At 38.8% G+C, this 17,962-nt stretch overlaps 1 protein-coding gene across 1 annotated transcript; it reads right to left on the reverse strand.

Annotated features, from left to right (window-relative positions):
• Window positions 1–1,435: 1,435 nt before the first annotated feature.
• On the reverse strand, window positions 1,436–7,485 carry golt1a (golgi transport 1A). Its single transcript, XM_018758560.2, has 5 exons — window positions 7,413–7,485; window positions 6,846–6,937; window positions 3,010–3,188; window positions 2,709–2,772; window positions 1,436–2,423 (listed from the first exon to the last, which is right to left on the reverse strand). Exons 1-5 carry the CDS (start codon window positions 7,435–7,437, stop codon window positions 2,382–2,384), a joined length of 402 nt encoding a protein of 133 aa, XP_018614076.1. The 5' UTR covers window positions 7,438–7,485; the 3' UTR covers window positions 1,436–2,381.
• Window positions 7,486–17,962: the final 10,477 nt, after the last annotated feature.

Below are 17,962 nucleotides of genomic sequence, written 5' to 3' on the forward strand. Positions count from 1 at the left end.
CTTAGCGTGAAGTATAAAGTGGATGGGTTTCATGAAGCCCTCAACAAAGATGAGCAGGTGCAACGATGACTACTGCTTAAATTCATGAAAATCTGAAAAGAATGAAACATGAATTGAATTGAAGGACTGAATGTCTTTGAAGACCTACACCCAATATTAATATTGCTCTTTTGAGATTTCTGCTCGATACAGTTCCTATTTCCTGATGGGTGATTGGCAAAATTCCTCAGAAGTGGATAATTGAAAAGGGTCATATTTATTTTTCAATTACAGTCCCCGGAATACAAAGCAGCATTACTGAATGTAATTTTCTGGTTGAAATACAGCAATAGATAGACAGCAAATAAATAAGAAATAGAATGCACAACAGAAATGAGACTGCATAACTCCCTTTTTTTTTACTATAAATCAGTAATGGAAAATTCTGAAATTTATTCAAAATGTACCTTACATATCCTACCAGTTTAGAGATTTAAAAAAAGTTTTTTTTCATTCCATAAACAGTTACATGAACTCTGAAGGGAGTTCACTTAAACACATCCTGATCAAATTTGTCCAGAGTTGATTTGACAGGAGTGGTGCAGTGCCGTAGTGAGTTAGGCTGGGCCCTGCTCTGTAGTGGATCTGGGGTTTAAGTCTGTCCTACCTTGTGATGGCCTGGCTTCCTGTCCTGGCTGCCCCCCCCCCGCCCCAATAATGCATCACAAGATGTGTGTAATGAAAATTTCTTTGTATTATTTAGTTCACTTCTGGAGATGTGTTATTGTAATTTTTGGATGCTGATTTTTATTATAAGCTTATTTTGTTGTTTTACTTATCTTTCCTCTTTCTGGACAGTTCTTTGGGAAGCTACTTTTCAATATTGTATTTGAAGTAAAGTTATTATTGTTATTATTCTTCTCCAATTATTGATAATACATATACCTAAACATTAACATCCAGAGAAACCAAATTAAAAAAAAAAAAAACATTAAATACAACATTTATTATAGTTAATATCAGGTCTCTTTATTTTCCCAGCCAGTAAGTTCTTTCTTGAAGGGCTTAACCTTGGATTTGAGGAATTCTCAACCACAGACTTCCATTTCCAGTGAGATGTGACTTGATGGGATCAATGTGCAAATAGGACGAGTAAGAAGTTGGAATTTCTTTTGACTTGGAAATATATGCATTGACCATTTCAATTTGCACTCAGAAATTAGACAAAACATATCTTAAAAACTTTGGTGCCGCACGTAGATAGTGTTCCTATATTTCTGACCTACTACCTCAGATCAGGGGGGTGCAGTGGCGCAGTGGGTTAGACTGGGTCCTGCTCTCCGGTGGGTCTGGGGTTCAAGTCCCGCTTGGGGTGCCTTGCAACGGACTGGTGTCCTGTCCTGGGTGTGTCCCCTCCCCCTCCGGCCCTACGCCCTGTGTTACCGGGTAGGCTCCAGTTCCCCACGACCCCGTATGGGACAAGCGGTTCAGAAAATGTGTGTGTGTACCTCGAATCAAAAACCAACTTCTCAGGTTTCGCATGTTCTAAACATTCAAGTATCAATTTTTTGGCAATACAAATATTTAAAATTTTCTTTTAATATTTTAAATTGTATGTTTTTCTACGTTCTGTTTTCTAAAATGTTTTTCTGTGTCAAGCATTTTTACGTTTAGACTGTAGTTGGCAGCTATGCACACTCAGAATGGAAACACAACACAGGACATTCCAGGTGTTTCTCAGTGTGAGATGCATATGAGAAAGTCTGTATGCGTTTGTAGAACTGATCTGTCAGCGATCGGCATCCATCTGAGGCTGGTGGAGATTATGCATTTTTATTTTAAATCATTTTAAATTAGTTTTAAATTTAATGTAGCACAAATTTAATGCATCCCTACAATTTCAATAACCACTTGTCCTGAGCAGATTTGTGGTGAACCAGAGCCTATCCCAGAGGCAACTGGTTCAGGGCTGGGGGGGTACATGTTGGATGAGACAACACCCATTGCAGGGTTATCACACATGCACACACTCACTACAGGCAATTTAGCATTACTAGTTCACCTGAACTGCATATCTTTGGACTTTGGGAGGAAACCCACATAGACACAGGAGGTTAATTAAAAAGAGGTTAGCAGACTGTATATTGTTAAAAAGTCAGCGCCAGATTTGTTAATGACCTCAGTGTCATTGGTGAAAAGTCTGTGTCTGATTGGCTCACAACTTCTGCATCATCGAGGAAAGGTGTACCCTCAAAAGTCTGTAATACCGGAAGCAGTCAATCCAGATACTGAACACAAGTACAACATTTCAAGGGCCATTATATCAAAAATCTGTAAACCAGGGGTCCGTCTACTGATATGTAGCTGTACTACATTTTTGTTCATTCAAAACAAAAACATCCTCAGACCATAGAAGTACTGCTTCCTGAGAGTTTGCTTATAAGCTGGAAAGAGAGAAGAATATTAGATGTTGTTTCACATGTTGATCAGAAAAATAGTTTTACTGTCTGTGGATACCAATATCACTAAATAACTTTTCCAAATGCAGCCTTATTTTAAAACTGAATCTAAATATTTCAGAGCCACAAATGTTAAGTGATCTTACTTCTTTAAATAAGGTATTATACATTTAAAATAAAACAAACATGCAAGTGAATATCAGGAGAAATTAAAGTACTACTGTATATGATACAATTTTAATAATGTTTTTAGTCTCACAGGAGCCTTACCATATTGACAAATGGGATTTGTATTACTGACCCAAGAAATCCAAAGGCCACTGGGAAGAATGACCTAGAAAATATTTAAAATATTTTTCATTTAAAGTGGAATGAATGTTTTCAGTTACAGCTATGTAGTGCTTTTTTATGTTTTCTATATTTCCGTGACAAGCATCACAGGATAAAAAACTTTGACTGCTTTGATACACACTGTGCTCCTGTTGTCAGTCTAAGCAATGGTGTAAAACCAGGGAACTGCAGTTACAGCCAATGGCTGAAAATATGTCTGCTCTTTTCAACCCTGTCTCACCTGAAGAGCAACATGAAGCCATAACTTTCCATCACCATACCAACCACTGGCCAGCGCAGCAACACTAGGGCAACACCACCCAGGAAGAAAGTTGAACCTCTAGCCTTCTGCCTCTGGAAGAAAAACTGAGCTGTTCTCTGCAGGCCGATTATGAATGTCAGACCAGTAAGAAACAGCACCTGTTTTATAGAAACATGTGGAAAAAAGAAAGAGCATAGTGAAGTCAAATGTCTCAACCAGTTTTTTGTTTACAGGGTGTCCCCAGAATAGATTAAACAACAGCAGCCTTTAAAATGGATATTTTCTGGTAACCCCATTTGGGCATGTTTTTAGAGCTCCCAAGGACTTGTCAATACTACTCATTGTCATATGATTTCATACAGTTAATGAAACCATGTTCCAGCACAGGGGTAGAAGTCAAATATCTCTTCTAACAAAGCATGGCCATTTAGTGCAATATGATCTTTACTGGAGCACTGAACCAGCTCACTCTAATCTGGAAATTCTGCAGCAGATTTTGCTTGTTTGTTGGAAAATGAGAAACATGCAGTTTGTTCAACTCAGCTTCAAGATCTTGAAGGAGGCATTGGAGAAGAGTACTGTATATGCTAATAGTCTATGTGAGATACATTGACTGTAGGCTGATGCATTCCGTCTGTGACTTCAACCCTAAACATTCCTGAAATGCAACACAGATTGCAAACATGTGGAAGATATTTTCTGCACAGCACAGGAGACTGACAAAAAGGTGTGAAGAAAAATTAGAATTGGGAGCACATGACTGTAAAATATTTTCCACTGTTGTATAAGTGAAAGGAACACAAAAAACTAATGCCTGATTATTGCCCAGGGCTTAAAAAATTAAGTTGTTTCATAGTCTAACAGACTTCCACCACATTTTTAATGAAGCTTTGCAGTCCTAAATGTGTTATTATGCTATGAATGTTTTCATTACTTTCTTAAAGGAACACTTCACAAGAAACTTGAAAACAATCTGTTGGGAAACTGAAGAGCACGTTCTATGGAAAATAAGCTTGGGAATTTTCTTGTGCACCAATGTCTTGAAGAAACAGGAAAATTAATCCCATATTATCCCTTGTAAAAATACCATATGTTGCATATTTCTCTGTGATGAGCTTTTTTAGTCCCTGTCAAGTGTTGAGAGGAAAACTGCAGCTCTAAATGAGTGATTTTTAGTTTGTGACATAATTTGATTTCTTCAGAAAACATTTAAGATGTATTAACATGAGGGGGGCATGGTGGAGCAGTGGGTTGGACCTGGTCCTGCTCTCCCGTGGGTCTGGGGTTCGAGTCCTGCTTGGGCTGCCTTGTGGTGGACTGGTGTCCTGTCCTGGGTGTGTCCCCTCCCCCTCCGGCCTTACTCCCTGTGTTGCCGGGTGGGCTCCAGTTCCCCGCAACCCCCTTTGGGACAAGCGGTTCTGAAAGTGTGTGTGTGTGTGTGTGTGTGTGTGTGTGTGTGTGTGTGTATTAACATGAAATGACATCTGGCATATATGTAAACGAACACATATTAGGGCAAAAGATATTTTTAACTAAACTACTGTACAGTAAGTACAACTAAAGATATTTAAAACACATACATTTACATTTAAATTCACAATTTTTCATTTAGCAGACATTTTATTCCAAAGCATCTTACACCTCAGAGAACAATATTAAAAGTGCATTATATCAACAGAAAAAAATATTTCGATGCCAACATGTGATTATTGAGAACAGTCAGTTTGTCATAAACTACAACCTAAATCAGTATACATTGCGGTATACATACATTACAGCTGTATATAGGCTTTTCCATCATTTAACAATTTCTTCTTAAAATTATAAAACATAATTAAAGCACATACACATTTATTTCAAGATCAGGGGAGAAGTAAGTGGGGAAAAGTCTGTTCCTCATTGGCTCATGACCTACATATCATCAGGGAAAAGTTTGCCTCAAACTCCAAAAAAAGTACTTAAAATCACAAGCGGTGGGACTGTATACCAAATATGGGCACAATTTTTCTAGGGTCTTTAAAAGAAAATCTGTAAACCGGGAGTCCGTATACTTGGGTATACCTCTCTGTATGTGTGTGTGTGTGTGTGTGTGTGTGTGTGTGTGTGCGTGCGTGCGTGCGTGCGTGCGTGCGTGTGTTATTGGAAATTACAAACCCCAGTTGGGATGTTTTCTAAAATGCAATAAAAACAAGAATCTGCAATTTGTTAATTCTTTTGAACCTTTATTTAACTGGGAAAAATAAAAAGAGAAGATTTTCAGTGTTTTCACTAACCAACTTGATCATATTTTGCATACATAAGCAAATTTAGAATTTGATGATGCCTGCAACACAAAAAGTTGGGACAGAGGAGTGTTTACCACCGCGTTACATCACCTCTCCTTTTAATGACACTTTTTAATCATTTGGGAACTGAGGATACTAATTGTTGCAGTTTTGCAAGTGGAATTTTTACCCATTCTTGCTCGATACAAGACTTCAGCTGCTCAACAGTCCGTGGTCGCCGTTGTCTGATTCCCTTCTTCATATGCACCATAAATTTTCAACTGGAGACAGATCTGGATTGCTGGCAAACCAGTCAAGCACACACACTCTGTATCTATGAAGCCATGCTGTTGTAGCACGTGCAAAATGAGACCTGGCCTTGTCTTGCTGAAATAACCATAAAGGTTCCTGGGAAAAGACGTTGCCTTGATGGTAGCATATGTCTCTCTAAAATCCCAATCTACACCTCCACGTCAATTGCACCTTCACACATATGCAAGTCACTCATGCTGTGGGCACTGATGCACCCCATACCATCAAAGATGCTGGCTTTTGCACTTTTTGTTGATAACATTCTGGATGGTCCTTTTCATCTTTGGCACAGAGAACTCAGCGTCCGTTTTTCCCAAAAACAAGCTGAAACGTAGACTCATCTGACCACAGCACACATTTACGTTGCCTTAGGGTTCATCCGAGATGAACTCAGGCTCAGAGAACTCGGCGGCATTTCTGCATAGAATTGATGCATGGCTTCCTCCTTGCATAATAAAGTTTTGGGTTGCATTTCTGGATGCAGCAGCAGACTGTGTTAAATGACAATGGTTTTCCAAAGTACTCCCAAGCCCATGTGGCTATATTTATCATAGTAGCATGACGGTTTCTCATGCAATGCTGTCTGAAAGCTCGAAGGTCACGCACATTCATTAGTGGTTTCCGGTGTTACCCTTTACGCACTGAGATTTCTCCAGATTCCCTGAATCTATTCACAATATTATGTACTGTAAATGGTGAAAGACCTAAATGCTTTGCAATTTTGCGTTGACAAATGTTCTCTTTGAACTGATTGACAACTCCCTCACAAAGTTTGACACAAAGTGATGAACCACAATCCATCCTTGCTTCCAAAGACTGTGCCTTTGGTGGATGCTCCTTTTACACCCAGTCATGATACCCTCACCTGTTACCAATTAATCTTCTTTTTGTAAAATCTTCCAAAACGGTGTTACATGAATGTTCTATAAACTTTTCATCTGTCCCAGCTTTTTTGAGAGTGTTGGAGGCATCAAATTCTAAATTTGTTTATATTTTCAAAATACAATAAAGTTGGTCAGCTAAAACATTAAAAGTCCTTTCTTTGTACTTTTGTCAGTTAAGTAAAGGTTCAAGAAATTTAAAAAATTGCAGATTTTTGTTTTTATTGCATTTTAGAAAATATCCCAACTTTTCCTGAAATGGGGTTTGTATTTGAAAGATGTGCTTTGGTTTTCTATAGGTGGTATTGTTGCTTCAGAAGATTATGCATTGTGTCCGTATCTAATGAAAGACACTCACGTTTCCAAATGCCAGCAACACAGAGTCAAAGTACAAAAGCACCCCGAACATGAGGAAGAACAGGCCAAAGCCAGTTAACCCCACACCTATCTCTGAAACAAAAAAAAGGTGAAAGGTGAATAGGAATAATCAAGCCTCAGGTAGAATATATGGCACAGAGAAGTTAATGACAGCAGTCAGGCTGTATATGGCTGATATTCTATACAGCATGAAGCAGTCACGCTGCACTACGAGTTGTTTTACAACTCTATTGCTTATGCTTTTATAAATCCTTTCTAAATTTGCTAAGTCCATTATTAGAGATCAGACATACATTAAAGTTCATAATTCACCATATTAGATCAGCTGACTTTGTTTAGAACAATAGCTAAGTTTATATTATTTAAAATTAATTTTAGACTTTAAAAAGACCACTGGTACTTTGAGTCGCAGATAAATTTTTTTTTTATCTTTTTTAGAACAAATGAACTTCAAAGGTCATGATTAAACTGACGGAACACGTGAGCAATATGATTATTTTCATCTGGCCGTAGGGTGAAAATGCCAGCTTAAACAGAAAGCACTCACTCTGAAACTCTGTGACTGTAACCATCTTGTCTTCTGTTTGATGTATTCAGTTCTCTTTGCTCAAGAGTGTTGCTCCTTATGGCCTCTCACCTTTGAACTCTCCCAGTCTTCACTTCCCCTGATAATGATTAACAATATTTGAGTGATATAAATTAAAGGTACATGAGTCATCTGATCAACTGTCTTAACTCTCAGATTGGCATTTAAAATGTGACAGTATGTATGTTTTTATGGCCTGGACTCATACACAAATGGTTTCTGAATAGTTTTTCTACCACAAATACCATGACTGTGGCACTGAGTGTTTTTTAAGACTGGGACACAGAATTTTTTCTGATAGCTTTATAGCCAGTTTTGTAAATTTTACCAAACAAGATTTTGTGTATCTCAGTTTCCTACTGTTTTTTTTTTTCTGGTGTAATTTTTCCTTGTTTGGCATTTCTTAACATGATTTTTGATAGCATTTTGATTTTACATTAAACACATTTGCTGTGAACAGTATACCGTCCTCTTACCTGTGTAGTTGCCTTAATAATAGTGATTTACATTTTACATTACATTCATTTATTTAGCAGGTGCTTTTCTCCAAAGCGAAGTACTTCTCAGCGAAAATACAAGTTGTGCATTACATTAACAGAAAGAGACATAGTTGCAGACATGTGATTCTTAAGTAAACCTAATTTGTTACCTTCCACTTCATGCACCGATGTTCATCGCTCGAGTAGGTGCATAAAACGCAGGATAGATGAATCCTGATAACCTTCTGACAATTTTTTTAAAATTTTTTTTTTATTATAGGTACACAAACATTTACATAGAAAACAGGAGCAGCGGCTGTGTAAAGGCTTATCTAGGGATGATCACAAAGTTACAGTGCATTAAAATTTACACAGTACATGAGCTAGAGAGATCTTGAGCAAAGGGAATCCGAAAAAGGTGAGTTTTCTTTTTTTTTTTTTTTTTTGAACTCTATTTATTAATTTTTTATCAAATATATCAAGACATCACAACACATAAACCAACACATCCACAACCATGTACAAAATAATCTCACAGAAAAAAAAAAAAAAACCCTCTCCTTGTACATAGTAGTGTCAGCATCCCTCCTTCCTGAACCTGTTCTTCATTCACCAAAAACAGCTAAATTTATCAGAGTAGCCTGCATAAATGACAATCTATGAGAAGACAGTTTACACTGCAAAATCCATAAGCTTTCCTGACATTAGTCACCTTCACAGGTTAAAAAATGTCCAAAGAGGAAAAACAGAAAAACAAGAAAAAAAAAAAGGGAAATAAATAAAAAAATAATCATAATAATAAAAATAGTAATGAATGGCAGGGGGCATTAGGCTATTAAATACCTCATATATTCATTAAATCCACTTCTTACTTTGATCACTGTATATTAAGGGGTTGTGTTGTATAGCTGTCACCTGTAGAATTAATCTCCTTGAAATAATCTATGAAGGGTTGCCAAATTCTATAAAATTTTTCTTCTTTCTTTTTCAAGGAGAACCTAATTTTCTCTAGCTCCAAATACTTCATAACCTCTCTCATTAAATTTATATGTGTAGGGGCAGATTTATGTTTCCAATTTAATAATATTAATCTCCGTGCTAGTAAATTGACAAATGAGACCATACTGTGTTCAGCACTGTTTTTTACTATCCCGGATTTTACTATACCTAGAATCGCCGCCAAGGGATCTAGATCAATAGGCCTTTGCAATATTCTTGACAGTGTCAGAAAAACACCTTTCCAGTATGCTGACAATTTAGGGCAGCTCCAAAACATATGGGCCAATGAAGCTGACACAAGCCCGCAACGGTCACATGAAGGGTCTATATCTGGAAATATCTTGTTCAGTTTTTGTTTAGACCAGTGTAAACGATGTATTATTTTGAATTGTAAGAGACCGTGTCTAGCACACACTGATGAGCTATGAATCTATTTAAGGGCTGCCTCCCAGTGCTCTTCTGCAATTTCCACACCCAAATCTTCCTCCCAGGAAGACTTTAAGTGTTCTAAAGTTGGTATACTTGTCAACTGGAATAGCGTTTCATATACATATATGAAATACCCCCTTGCTTGTGAGGATCACGTGTCAGTATCGATTTCATTACAGATTGATTTGGCAAGTTGGGGTATAATGGATTATTTTGTATAATAAAATTTCGTACCTGTAAATATTTTAAAAAGGTTGACTGAGGTATGTTGTATTTGCTTTGTAGCTGTTCAGATGATGGAAATACTTTGTCAATAAACATGTCTGAAAAGCTATAAATTCCTTTTCCAACCCCTTCATCAAATATAGTATTTTTAAATGAGGGAGCAAATAAATGATTTTTAGTAATAGGGCTTTGGAGAGAACCAGCTTGCCAACCGAAAAACCCTCGAATCTGAGACCAAATCCTGCGTGTGTGCAAAACCACTGGATTATACAATGGATCAAAACGTGTAGTAGGTAAAGGCGAGAACAGTCGAGCTGAAAGTGAAGAAGGATAACAGCATGCTCCTTCTAAGTTTACCCATAATTGGGGTTGTTTTCGTAGCCAGTAGACCATCATTCTTATATTACTCGCCCAGTAATAAAACTGAAAATTTGGCAATCCCATTCCTCCTTTTGATTTGGGCCTCTGCAAAAAACCTTCCTTATTCTAGGAATCTTTCTATTCCAAATAAATTCTGAAATGATTTTATCTAGGTCATTAAAAAAACATTTCTTTAAATATATTGGTATACATTGAAATAAAAATAAAAACTTAGGGAGGATGGTCATTTTTATTATATTAATTCTTCCTACTAACGAGATGGGAATATGAGACCATCTTCGTAAATCCCGTATTGTTTGATCCAGTAATTTCGAAAAATTTTCTTTGTATAAATCTGCAAAGACCTTAGTGACATTCATCCCTAAGTATTTAAACTGAGTTGAAGTTTTAAAGGGCAAGGTTTCAAAAGAATTTTGGTCAGCCAAGTTGTTAATTGAAAATAGTACACTTTTTCCCATATTAAGTTTGTACCCTGATATTTGTCCAAATGTTTTTAAAGCAGAGATTATCCAGGAATAGACTTGGATGGGTCAGAAATATATAATAATAAGTCGTCCGCGTATAAAGATACCTTGTGCTCCCCCCCCACCTCGAGAGACCCCACTATAAACAGTGGAGCTTCGCAGACAGATTGCCAAAGGCTCAATTGCTAACGCAAAAAGCATCGGAGATAATGGGCAACCTTGTCTAGTAGAGCGAGTTAACACAAAGTAATCTGACCTGACATTATTTGTCTGTACTGACGACATAGGTGATACATACAGAAGCTTTATCCATGAAATAAATGTTGGGCCAAAGCTAAACCTTGACAGGGCCGAGAACAGATAATCCCACTCGACCCTGTCAAAGGCCTTTTCTGTGTCCGAAGAAATAAGTATCTCAAAATGACATCTTGAATGAGAGGAGTATATTATATCAAATAATCTACGGATATTATAAGCCATTTGTCGATTTTTAATGAAGCCTGTCTGATCTTCATGAATTATTATTGGGAGCACTTTTTCTAACCTAATAGCCATTATTTTAGCTAATATTTTGTTGTCTGCGTTTAGCAGACTTACTGGTCTGTATGAGGCTGGATCAAGTGGGTCCTTTCCTTGTTTATGTAATAAAAAAATTGATGCTTGGTAAAATGTAGCTGGAAGAAGACCCTTCTCTAAAGATTCATTAAACACATCTAGAAGGAGAGAGGCAATATCTGAAAGAAACATCTTGTAAAATTCAGTTGTATACCCATCTGGACCAGGTGCCTTTGAGGATTGTAAACTACCTATAGCAAATTTAACCTCGTCCAGAGTAATAGGTTCCTCCAATAACTTCCCATCTCCTTCACAAATGGAAGGGATATCTAAATTATTAAAGAAGTCGTCCAAGAGTTTGACAACTTTTGTTGACTCAGTTGAATACAGTTTAACATAAAATTGCTTAAATACTTCATTAATTTCTAATTGGTCTTTTGTTATACAACCAGAATCAGTGCGGATTTCCCTTATTAATTTTGATGTCTCAGAAATTCTTATCTGATGGGCCAAATATTTTCCTATTTTGTCCCCATATTCATAATATTTATGTCTGGAGCGATTTATTAGTTTAACAGTCTCAGCCAATGATAAAAGATTAAATTCTGTTTGCAACGTTATCCTTTTTGTCAGAAGTTCAGCAGTAGGGAACATTGCATACTGGTGATCGATTTCTGAAATTCGTTCTTTTAATTTTTGTCTTTCCTCTTTCTGTATCTCAGTCTGATAAGCAAGAAGAGAAATAATTTGACCACCTAAGTAGGCTTTCAGAGCTTCCCACAACGTGCTTTTAGAAACTTCTGGAGTTCTATTAATTTGCAAGTATAACTCTATTTGGGACCTTATAAACTCAACATGTGCTTCATTTGATAATATACTATTATCCATTCTCCAGGTTCTGAAAGTATACCTATAAGAGAAAGTTAGTTGTAATTTTAATGGGGCATGAGCCGATAAAACAAAAGCATCATAATCAATATAATTCACTGACGAAAGCAATTTAGAATCCAAAAAAAAAAAAAAAAGGTGAGTTTTCTGACCCTGAGTGACAGGGGAAGGTCATTCCACCACAACAGAGCCTGAACCGAGACCCTCCATGCTTTACTTTTGATGCGCTGGACCACCAAGCAAGCAGAAGTAGACAAGAGAAGGGGTCTGGCTGGGGTGAAGCAGTTGATTAAGTTTTGTAAATAGCTGGGAGCAGTTCTATTGATGCATTTGTAGGCAATAACCAGGGTCTTGAATTTGATTTGGGCAACTATAGGAAGCCTGTGCACAGAAATGAGTAGAGATACATGGGAACGTTGTTGCAAGTCAACCACAACTCATGCAGCAGCATTCTGTATCAGCTGCAGAGGTTTGATGGCAGTTGCGGGAAGGCCACACAGGAGAGAGTTGCAGTAGTCCAGATTACCCCATGCTGACTGATATATTACGTACTAACAAGACCAAACTCCAGGCTGCAGAGCGATGATGGTGAAAATCCAAGACTCGGATGGACTTGGATGTCTACAAACAACTCTTAGCTACTTTTCACTCTGCAGTCTCCTCAGCAGCAACAACCCTCTTCCACAACAAATACAGTCTGCAACTAAAAAAAACCACACAGACTCTTCGCCACCTTCTCATCCCTACTGTGTCCTCTGCCACCCCCTCCTTCTTCTTCTCTCACTGCCGATGACTTTGCTTTGTTTTTCAGAGACAAAGTCAATGCAATCATGAACAAGTTCTCGGCATCACCCTGCCCTGTTCACCCTGGACTTTCCTGCAAAGATGTGCTCTCTGAATTCAAGCTGCTCTCAGAATCTGAAATCTCCGACCTCCTGATATGACACCAACCCACCACCTGTTTGCTAGATCCCATCCCATTCTCACTCCTACAGACCATCTCCCCACAACTCTCCACCTTCATCACCAAGATCATCAACTCCTTGCTCTCCTCTGGCTGCTTCCCATCTGTCTTCAAAACTGCTCTAATTCACCCCTCGTAAAGAAACTGTCTCTGGATCCTAACTTGGTTCAAAACCCTAGGCCAGTCACCCTACTCTCCTTTCTGTCTAAAACTCTAGAAAGAGTAGCCTGTGATCAACTTTCTGAATTCTTCACCCGGAACAATCTCCTCGATGGATATCAGTCTGGTTTCAAAGTTGGTCACTCAACAGAGACGGCACTCCTGGCAGTGTCTGATGCTCTCCAGTTGGCCAGAGTGGCCTCCCTCTCTTCGGTCCTCATCCCCCTTGACCTGTCTGCAGCGTTTGACACTGTCAATCACTAGATTCTACTCTCCTTTCTTACTCAGCTTCGGATCAAAGGAACAGCACGGAATCTGTCCTATCTGACAGATCCAGATCTGCCCGCATGGTCCCATGTACAAAAGGTAAAGTACAGAGATTCTCAGTTTTATCTCCGTTGTAGTGGAATGACCTCTCCCTCTTGCTAAGAACTGCTGAATCTTTGTCCACATTTAAAAAGGGTCTTAAAACTCATATCTTCCAGACTCACTTCGTCCATCATCTCTAAAGTTCATTTAAGCTAGAAATGTTCATGCCCATAAGGTATACATGTTCATGATCATGCTTGGATCAATCCTTCACAGATCCACTCCTGCAATGTAACGTAAATGCTTATATGTATCTCAAATTAAAAAAAAAAAAAGCTACTGGGGGGTAATTGGGAATCTGCAATATGCTGGTAAAGTTTCATGTAGCTACTTGTGGAATGAATATTGGTGCATATTCGCTCATACACACACACACACACACACACACACACACACACACACTTCCAGAACCGCTTGTCCCATATGGGGTTGCGGGGAACCGGAGTCTAACCCAGGAACGCAGGGCGTAAGGCTGGAGAGGGAGGGGACACACCCAGTACGGGACACCAGTCCATTGCAAGGCACCCCAAGCGGGCTTTGAACCCCAGACCCACTGGAGAGCAGGAGTCGGTCCAACCCACTGCACCACTGCACCACCGCCCCCCCAGGGTGCATATTCAATTCAATTTATTTTTATAGAGCACTCTTCTCACGCAGTGACACAGAGCGCTTTAACACAGACATAAGGCAAGAAAAAGATACAAACAAAGAAGAAAGTCGACTAATGGCAACCATAATAAAGTACTTTTTTAGAGCTATAAGTATGCCTACTGGCCACCGGGGAAAGGAACAAAAACTCCCAACTGAAAGTTGAGGGAGAAAAAACCTCTGGGAGTCCACGGCCTAGTGGTTGCCCACCCCTCCTGGGCATTCTAGAATAAGTAACAACTGTAAGCCAGTGTGTGACAATAATGATTATGTTGCTAAATGGCATCTTGGATCCCCAGCTCAGCATGGAACATCTCGTTTGTCATGGCAGATGGACATCATCCTCAGTCAGCATGCCATTCGTCTGTCACCACTGGCTGGCCTCCTCAGGCCTTACGTAGCGAGGTAGTCTCAACAAGAAGAAAGAACAGAGTTAGTAATATGTTACTTAAATTTAATATGCATTTTTATAAAGGTGATAAACAACCAAGGCAGGTGGAATTACATTTCGAGGTGGAATGCCTGAGTGAACATGTAAGTCTTTAGTCGGGATTTGAAAATAGAAACAGACGGAACATTTCTGACAGTAACTGGTAGACTATTCCACAGTTTAGGTGCTCTATAGCTAAAGGCGCCTAGTTCTAGTGACAATTCTCGCAGCAGCATTTTGTACCAGCTGTAGCCTGGATAGAGTCTGGTGTGGACAACCCGACAATAAAGCATTACAGTAATCCAGTCTGCTGGAAACAAAAGCATGAACCAGTTTCTCAGAATCCCGTCTATGTAGGAAATGCCACAATTTAGCTATGTTTCTTAAATGAAGGAAGCACAACTTAGTCAAAGCATTTACATGGGATACAAATGACAGTTTTTCATCCAGCAGGACACCCAAATCCTTGACACAACCTCTATGCTTGAAGCTAATAGCATTTGTTGTAAAGATTGGCGTGATTATGTCGAGTGTTTTGGCATCACCACCCACCACAAGTACCTATGTTTTACTGGCGCACACACACACATTTTCTGAACTGCTCATCCCATTCGGGGTCGCGGAGAGCCAGAGCCTAAACTGGCAACACAGGGCATAAGGCTGGAGGGGGAGGGGACACACCCAGGACAGGACGCCAGTCTGTTGCAAGGCACCCCAAGCGGGACTCGAACCCTAGAACCACCAGAGAGCAGGACCCGGTCCAACCCACTGCGCCACCACGCCCCCCTGTTTTACTGGCATTTAGGGATAAAAAAATTTTTACTCATCCATAATTTGATACAGGTAAAACAATTAGCTAATGATACCACATGTGATGGATCATCAGGCTTAAACGATACATAAAGCTGTGTGTCATTGACATACGAATAGAAATTCACATTGTGTTTGCGAATAATGTCACCCAATGGTAACATATAGCGTGAGAACAGTAGTGGTCCCAACACAGAGCCCTGTGGCACACCATACTGAACCGTAGTTGAAATGGAGGGGGTGCAGTCATCAGATTTCAATACAAATTGTTCACGGTTAGCTAAATACAATTCAAACCACTTCAGAAGGGTACCACTTAGTCCAACCAGGTTTCCAAGTCTACTTAGTAGGATACTATGGTCTACAGTATCAAATGCAGCACTCAAGTCCAGTAACATAGGAACAGAGATCTGACCAGCATTAGAAAAGATGAGAATATCATTAACAACACGTGTGAACGCCGTTTCAGTGCCGTGACCAGTGCGGAAACCAGACTAAAATTTTTCAAATATTTTATGATGATTAAGATATTTTACTATTTGGGAAGCTACGATTTTTTTCTAGAATTTTTGATTAAAACAGTAGATTGGAGATCGGTCTGTAATTACATGGGTTATTGCAATCCAGATCCAATTATTTTAGTAGGGGTCTAATAACATCGATTTCAAAAGCTTTTGGAACACAGCCATTTAGTAACGACATATTAACAATATTAACAATAGGTTCTGCAACCACGGAAACTGCGGCTTTCAATAATTTAGTGGGCATTGGGTCTAAAGGACAGGTTGTACCTTTCACAGAGAGAATTAGCATGGTAATTTCCTCTACAGTTATTATGTCTAAGCTAGTGAGATGGTGCTGACAGCTAATATTATCATCCTCGGAAATGCTTATGCCAGCTAAAACCAAACTAAAGGGCACTATGGATTCACGGATATTCTCTAATTTATTATTGAAAAATTACATAAATTCATCATTAGTAATGGTAGCAGAAATACATTGTTTATTTTTGTGTTTACCAGTTAAGTAAGCGATGGTATTAAACAAGAAGTGAGGGTTCTTGTGATTTTCATCAATTAGCTTAGTTTGCGTAGTATTTGGATCTGGCATGAAAAAGTACTTTTTTATACGTTTTTTAGACAATCGGACCAGGCTACATAATAAATGTTTGGTTTAGTTGAACGCCATTTACTCTCTAATTTACAACATTCTAACTTAATTACACAAGTTGATTCGTTGAACTACAGCGAGTTTCTTACAGTTCAAATAAGTTTAGTTTTTGGTGGAGCCACAGAGTCTAGTGCGAAGTGAAGGAAACTAACTGTACTTAAGAATCACACATCTGCAGCTATGTCTCTTTCTCCTAAGGTAATGCCCAAATTGTATTTTCCATGAGATGTACATTGCTTTGTAGAAAAGTGTCTGCCAAATGAATAAATGTAAAATGGAAGAAGTGACAAGGAGAATAACAGATGGATTGATGCAGTCTCAGCAGTTTTGTGGGTAGTGTACTGACTTGTTGCAGTGGGAGCTCAGTCTTTGGACAAAGCTCTCAGTTTCACATTCACTCTGCATCCCAATACTCTTCTGTAGTAATGAGCTTTGGGTAGTGAATTAAAGAATGAGATTCTGCATGTATGTGGCCAAAATTAAGCTTCTGCACAGTATCACTGCTCACTGTCCATGAAAGAGTGAATACTCCAGCAATCCAGGAGAACCTTGGAGTAGAGTCACTTGTCTTCTAGTTTGAAAAACATCAACAATGCCCAATGCCCCTCCGTTTAACACCCATTGATGTCATACCAGGCACAATGAGATTTGTGTTCAGGAAATAGTTTCCTGTTTAAATTGAAGAAAAGTGTGCTAATGAAGTACATTCCTTTATTTTTGAAGCTTAAAACAGAGAAAATCAATACTAAAGTCAAAGGATTGAAATTTTTTTTTCTGATTAAGCACTGCCAGGAGGTGTGGTGGCGCAGTGGGTTGGACCACAGTCCTGCTGTCTGGTGGGTCTGGGGTTCAAGTCCCGCTTGGGGTGCCTTGCAACGGACTGGCGTCCTGTCCTGGGTGTGTCCCCTCCCCCTCTGGCCTTGCGCCCTGTGCTGCCGGGTAGGCTCCGGTTCCCTGTGACCCCGTATGGGACAAGCGGTTCTGAAAATGTGTGTGTGATTAAACACTGTCAAAAAAATAACACACTAGGTTTATTTAAGACTTTCAGGTCTGCAGCTATGTCTCCTTCTCTTAATGCATAAATTGTACTTTTGCTGAGATGTACATCTCTTTGGACAAAAGCGTCTGCTAAATGAATAAATGTAAATGTAAAGGTAAAAATTAAACACTGAAAGAGGCAAAGTCAAATAATAATTAGATAAATCTTGGTAATTTTTTTCTTCTCTCAGGGAGAACACGAATAAGCTGTTTCCCCAATCCTTTGCTGTAATTGTACATTCTAGTCAAGGATCTAATAGATTACCTCCTACATTAGTAAAGCCTGTATTTACAGTTGGTCCGCGTTATTACATGAGTGCAGCATAAGGCAAAAAGCAACTCTTTCTGTTGATGTAATGCACTCATTGTATTTTTTTCTCTGACAATTACGTTGTTTTGCAAAAAAACATCTGATAAATGAAAAAGATGGAAATGTAATGCAAATGTAAACACAAGTTAATAAGACCTGCACCATGCTAATACAATGATGCAGGAAGACAAAC

This window comes from Scleropages formosus, chromosome 2 (genome assembly GCF_900964775.1).
Source record: "Scleropages formosus chromosome 2, fSclFor1.1, whole genome shotgun sequence".
NCBI classification, from domain to species: Eukaryota; Metazoa; Chordata; class Actinopteri; order Osteoglossiformes; family Osteoglossidae; genus Scleropages; species Scleropages formosus.

Coding starts and splice junctions, on each gene's coding strand:
- golt1a (XM_018758560.2), bottom strand. CDS start 7,437: ATGGTTACAGTCACAGAGTTTCAGA. Junction 6,938..7,412: donor TACAGTCACAGAGTTTCAGA/GTGAGTGCTTTC, acceptor TTTTTGTTTCAG/AGATAGGTGTGGGGTTAACT. Junction 3,189..6,845: donor TGTTGCTGGCATTTGGAAAC/GTGAGTGTCTTT, acceptor TCTATAAAACAG/GTGCTGTTTCTTACTGGTCT.